Source organism: Leptodactylus fuscus, chromosome 5 (genome assembly GCF_031893055.1).
Source record: "Leptodactylus fuscus isolate aLepFus1 chromosome 5, aLepFus1.hap2, whole genome shotgun sequence".
Classification (NCBI taxonomy): Eukaryota; Metazoa; Chordata; class Amphibia; order Anura; family Leptodactylidae; genus Leptodactylus; species Leptodactylus fuscus.
Genome location: NC_134269.1, coordinates 2,164,683 through 2,171,152, shown reverse-complemented (window position 1 = coordinate 2,171,152; position 6,470 = coordinate 2,164,683). Strand labels below are relative to the sequence as shown.

General features: G+C 42.1%; 1 protein-coding gene across 1 annotated transcript; it reads left to right on the top strand.

The window, feature by feature from the left end:
* Positions 1 to 631: 631 nt before the first annotated feature.
* On the top strand, positions 632 to 1,552 carry LOC142204253 (olfactory receptor 11L1-like). Its single transcript, XM_075275563.1, has one exon. The coding sequence runs from the start codon at positions 632 to 634 to the stop codon at positions 1,550 to 1,552; it is 921 nt and encodes a 306-aa protein (XP_075131664.1).
* Positions 1,553 to 6,470: the final 4,918 nt, after the last annotated feature.

Sequence of the window (6,470 nt, the reverse complement as noted above, 5' to 3'; positions counted from 1 at the left end):
AGTCTTTTCCGTGCAGCGTCCCCGCGGCATCTTCCGGCTCTGAATTCACTCTGCCAGGCATCGGGCCTGGGCAGAGCCGACTGCGTATGCCTGCACTATAAGAAAATGTAGTGCAGGCATGCGCAGTCAGCTCTGCCCAGGACCGATGCCTGGCAGAGTGAATTCAGAGCCGGAAGATGCCGCGGGGATGCTGCACGGAGAAGACTTCTAAAGGTAGGAGAAGAACCAGCGTTGATTGGCCGACTGTATAGCATTCGGCCAATCAATGCTGTTTCTGCATCAAACTTTTCCATTCGAATAGCGAGTGGTACTCGATCGAGTACGAGTATTTCGAATACCGTAATATTCGATTGAATACCTACTCGCTCATCTCTAATTATTACATATTATTTGTCTTCTGTACGAGTGGAACATTTTTTGTCCAAATCTTTATCTTGTTCTCACACTGCTCACACAATAGACCTTACGGATATTATTCAGGTTCTCTTTGTTTTTCTTTCTGTTTTCTTGTTTGAGTTTCGCCTCCACAACTGGTCAGTACCTCCAAGAGCTCATCATCTGATCGGCACAATCTCTGCCCTGTCGCTCCAGTAAACTACAAAGTGATCTCTCCTCATTCTCAGCCCAGAAGATGCGACCCAACAATTCCAACACCGTGACTGAGATTTGGCTTTTAGGATTTCCAAACTTGCAAACTTTTAAGATTTATTTCTTCCTCGTGCTGCTGCTCATCTACTGTGTGACAATATGTGGAAACCTCCTGATCATCCTGGTGGTGTCCTACAGCAGATCCCTCCACTCCCCCATGTATTTCTTCCTCACACAACTCTCCTTGACAGACATTTTACTCTCCACCACCATTGTACCCAACACACTCCAAGTTGTGCTGTATGATGGGAGTTCTGTATCTTTTATCAATTGTTTGATACAATTTTATTTCTTTTCAGCCTCAGAAATATTGGAAAGTCTTTTCCTGACGGTGATGTCCTATGACCGGTATCAGGCCATCTGTCACCCCCTGCATTACACCTTGGTCATAGACCTCACATTTTGTATAAGATCTGTTCTCTTGTGTTGGGGGATGATATTTCCTGTGATATTGCCTGTTTCAGTATCTATGAGTTATTTGTGGTTCTGTGGACCAAACATCATTGACCATTTCTTCTGTGACTTTGATCCCTTACTTAAGCTTGCCTGCTCAGACAGTTTCTTCGTTAAACTAATAGACATAATATTGATACTACCATATGTAGTCGCTCCATTTACTGTCATTGTGGTGTCCTATGTGTATATAATCCTCACTATACTGAAGATCCCATCTGTAACTGGGAGACAGAAGACCTTCTCCACCTGCAGCTCTCACCTGGCCGTGGTCTCCTTATATTATGGGTCACTTCTCACTATCTATCTATTTCCAAATACACAAACTGTAAAGAAATTCCTGTCCCTGCTCTATAATATAGTAACTCCTCTGCTCAATCCCATCATCTACAGTCTGAGTAATGGACAGATTAAGCAAGCCTTTAAAAAGTCCAATAAATGGGGTTGTTAGCCTGACGGCACATGGAGCATTGATGGGAGATCCTTCTGCACTTCCCTTAATCTTAGCCTTTCTTTTCCTTCCTAGAAGTCTTTTTCATGCCACCATTCTGTAGATATCCAAGTTTTCTTCTGTATCCAAATTACTTTTCTTGAAGCACTGAGGGCTTCACCAATGCTGCTTGAAAAATCTCCTCTCCTTCTTCAGGAATGCCTCTCCCTGCGTCTTCTTCCGACTTTGGTCTTGATAATCCCAGGCATGTACAGTTGGCTCAGCCATTGGCCTTCGTGTAGAGCCGACTGTGCATGTCTGAGGCCATTTTCTAGTGGCCGCTAGAATCTTTTTTATCACCACTGACACCCTCCTGTTCACCTAATATTACTTTACCACTCTGAACCTTTTGCCAGGTCCTATTCACAAATTAACCATCACCAGCAATGTTATTATCTTATTTATTTGTTTCTGACATATCATGGCCATGCACACTCTCAAGATTTTCACCCCCAGATTCCCCCCTAGCTCCTCTAACAGACTGACTATCAGTAGTAGTAATATCACACCCCCTGCCACTACTAACTCCACCACCAAAATACTTCCTCCTCTACTTGCAAACTCTGCTGAATGTTCCAACTGGCTCATCAAAAATAGGAGAAAGACTGTGGGGAAAAATAGCTTTCTCATCAACTACCACATCACTACTGGGAACCTGTGTCAGTGAAGAAAAAGGAGACATGATTGCCGGTGCAGAAAGGACCTATTTGATATGAAGTAGTATGAGGAACACACAGAAGCCTGACTCAAGATCCCATCACTCTTGGCTGCGATATCCTCCTGTGACTGAGGTGACTGAGTGTCACGGTTCTGTGTAGATATGTAAATAATATATTTTTTTTTAAATGACAGAACCTGTAGTCTGCAGAACACTGCAGTGAGGTCCACAGGCCCAGTGGGCGGCTGTATGTCTGAAACTAATGTGAACAGGGTGAAACAACACTGGCTGAGGTGCGGCGCGGTACTCACTGTGAACAGAGTGCAACAGACACGGGCAGTGGTGTGGTGCGGTAGTCAATGTAAACAGTTTCTGAAACAAACAAGGCTGCCAAGGGTTAACTCACCCCAAGTCAGCAACAAACATGCTCCTGCAACAGCTAGGAGTTACCAAGTAAGTTTGACAGTCGACACAGGCTATCTCAGAGTCCAAACCTGCTGCAGCTCCACAGGCTGGAACAGTGTCTACTGCTCCTAGCCCTGATGTAGAGCAGACAGTTCAGGGTTTACAGGTCCTAACTAACAGCGCCCAGATAGAAGCAGAGAAACCCCATACAGCGGCCTAGTCTGACAACCTGCCTGCAATGCTGGAGCCTGTCCCTGTACTACTGTCATAAACAACTTCCGTGGACTTTCAATCAAATATTAGTCAAACATTAGTCAAAGTGTGAGCAACCAGTGGGCGTTGGCTCACACTATTTAAAGGGAAGACCCCACCCAATAGTAGGGTAGAAATGACACTTAGCTTATGAGCACCTCCAAAAGTCTGAGCATGCTCAGTAGGGTGAAAGCTGGACTTAGACTGACCCGCAGGTGACGCTGTGCGCCGGGAGAGCAACCTGCGGGACCCAATCCTAACACCAAGCTAGGTAATCAAAAATGTGTCTTCATTTTCAGCTACTAATGCCACAAAAGACTAAAAGTAGTGTTGCTGTTGCCACCCACATTCCTATGGTTAGTAGTATTTACACACGTTTGTTCATCCGCCTCCTATTGCCTGTCCCCTACCCTTTTTTTTTTTACAGATTTTCTTTTGTTGCACTTATGTGTTGCTGTTTTGTTTTGTTTTTACAAGAAATTTCAGATTTAAATATTTAAATAACAGAATTTTAAATTCTTTCCATCTATCCTATATATATATATGTACAGCAAAAAAAAAAAAATCTTAAAAATGATCTAAATACATTTTTTAAGATCAATAACTCTCCGTCACATTGTATATTTGGTGAGCAGAGTAGATCATTAAAAAATATTTATTTATTTTTAGACTATTGCAGGATAAACTGTATATTGGGTGAACCTAACACACAATAAAAACTTCTTCAGTAAAGTAGATTTTTTTTTTTTTTTTAATTAGCGGAGGCTACTTTTTCTTCAGATTTCTGCAAGTAGAATCTGTGCTTTGCTGTTAGAGCAGAAGTTATGTATTTAGTGAAAAAAATTTAAATGTATTTCCAAAAAAAGTCCAGATTATGGGGATACCACCTTTTCAGGTGTGTGGAGACTTATACAGCCATAGTTGTATGGGAAGTCCCTAATAGAGATAAGCGAGTACTATTCGAAATGGCAGTTTTGAATAGCACGCACCCATAGAAATTAATGGAAGTGGCCGGCACGCAGACTTTGCCGGTGGCTGGCTGCTTAACCCCCTGTGTGCTGGCTGCGTCCATTCATTCCTATGGGTGCATGCTATTCGAAACGGGAGGTTTGAATAGTACTCGCTCATCTCTAGTCCCTAACAATGATTTGTCACTAACAGGAGCTGCACTACACTCTGTATACAGCAGCACATACTGTATCTGCTCCCTCACACCTATCTATGATCTGTAACACTAATCTGATCCGATCTTTTCGAAACCGATTGCTCTACCCAGGGCCGCCGATAGGGCAGTATTACTGCTACTGGCGTCAGGGGCCCGGCCAAATTGAAAAGTGAGGGGGGCCCGGTTTTGGCCCGCCACCGTGTGCCGGGCCCTGGCGCCCGCAGCAGTCATTGTGCCCAGTGAGTCCGGACCTGGGGAGCCCTAGTTTCAAGCGTGGCCATTGACGTCTGTGATAGAACAGGACGTTGTAGTCCCTGCTCTACATAGGTGTCACTGCATAGAAAACGGCATAAGACCTGTGAGGGGGCGTGGTTAGTGACGTCATCACAGGTCCTTTGCCGAGGAAGAGAGACTTCAGCCCCAGGACACAGCAGGAGCCTGGGAAGGTGAGGGAAACTTTCATTTTTTTTTTTTTTTTAGAAATGAAATGACTGTATTGTGGGGGTCATATATTTACTAACAGGGATTAGTTTTAATAATTTCAGGGTAACATAAGGGGAGGGGGGGCTATTTATAAGGAGGGTTTATTGTTAATATCCCTAGGGGAGCTATTATATAATGATGGGGAGATAGGATATACATACCCCCTTATATAATAGTCCCCATAGACTAGCTTATATATATATATTATATATATATATATATATATATATATATATATATATATATATATATATATATATATATATACAGTCCTATGAAAAAGTTTGGGCACCCCAATTAATCTTAATCATTTTTAGTTCTAAATATTTTGGTATTTGCAACAGCCATTTCAGTTTGATATCTCTAATAACTGAAGGACACAGTAATATTTCAGGATTGAAATGAGGTTTATTGTACTAACAGAAAATGCGCAATATGCATTAAACCAAAATTTGACCGGTGCAAAAGTATGGGCACCCTTATCATTTTATTGATTTGAATTCCCCTAACTACTTTTTACTGACTTACTGAAGCACAAAATTGGTTTTGTAACCTCAGTGAGCTTTGAACTTCATAGCCAGATGTATCCAATCATAAGAAAAGGTATTTAAGGTGGCCAATTGCAAGTTGATCTCCTATTTGAATCTCCTCTGAAGAGTGGCATCATGGGCTACTCAAAACAACTCTCAAATGATCTGAAAACAAAGATTGTTCAACATAGTTGTTCAGCGGAAGGATACAAAAAGTTGAGATTTAACCTGTCAGTTTCCACTGTGAGGAACATAGTAAGGAAATGGAAGACCACAGGGACAGTTCTTGTTAAGCCCAGAAGTGGCAGGCCAAGAAAAATATCAGAAAGGCAGAGAAGAAGAATGGTGAGAAGAGTCAAGGACAATCCACAGACCACCTCCAAAGAGCTGCAGCATCATCTTGCTGCAGATGGTGTCACTGTGCATCGGTCAACTATACAGCGCACTTTGCACAAATAGAAGCTGTATGGGAGAGTGATGAGAAAGAAGCCGTTTCTGCACGTACGCCACAAATAGAGTTGCCTGAGGTATGAAAAAGCACATTTGGACAAGCCAGCTTCATTTTGGAAACAAAAATTGAGTTGTTTGGTTATAAAAAAAGGCGTTATGCATGGCGTCCAAAAAGAAACAGCATTCCAAGAAAAACACATGCTACCCACTGTAAGATTTGGTGGAGGTTCCATCATGCTTTGGGGCTGTGTGGCCAATGCCGGCACCGGGAATCTTGTTAAAGTTGAGGGTCGCATGGATTCCACTCAGTATCAGCAGATTCTTGAGAATAATGTTCAAGAATCAGTGACGAAGTTGAAGTTACGCCGGGGATGGATATTTCAGCAAGACAATGATCCAAAACACCGCTCCAAATCCTCAGGCATTCATGCAGAGGAACAATTACAATGTTCTGGAATGGCCATCCCAGTCCCCAGACCTGAATATCATTGAACATCTGTGGGATGATTTGAAGCGGGCTGTCCATGCTCGGCGACCATCTAACTTAACTGAACTTGAATTGTTTGTCCAAAATACCTTTATCCAGGATCCAGGAACTGATTAAAAGCTACAGGAAGCGACTAGAGGCTGTTATCTTTGCAAAAGGAGGATCTACTAAATATTAATGTCACTTTTCTGTTGAGGTGCCCATACTTTTGCACCGGTCAAATTTTGGTTTAATGCATATTGCGCATTTTCTGTTAGTACAATAAACCTCATTTCAATCCTGAAATATTACTGTGTCCATCAGTTATTAGATATATCAAACTGAAATGGCTGTTATAAACACCAAAATATTTAGAACTAAAAATGATTAAGATTAATAGGGGTGCCCAAACTTTTTCATAGGACTGTATATATGTGTGTATATATATGGAAAAACTACTATTAATAAGT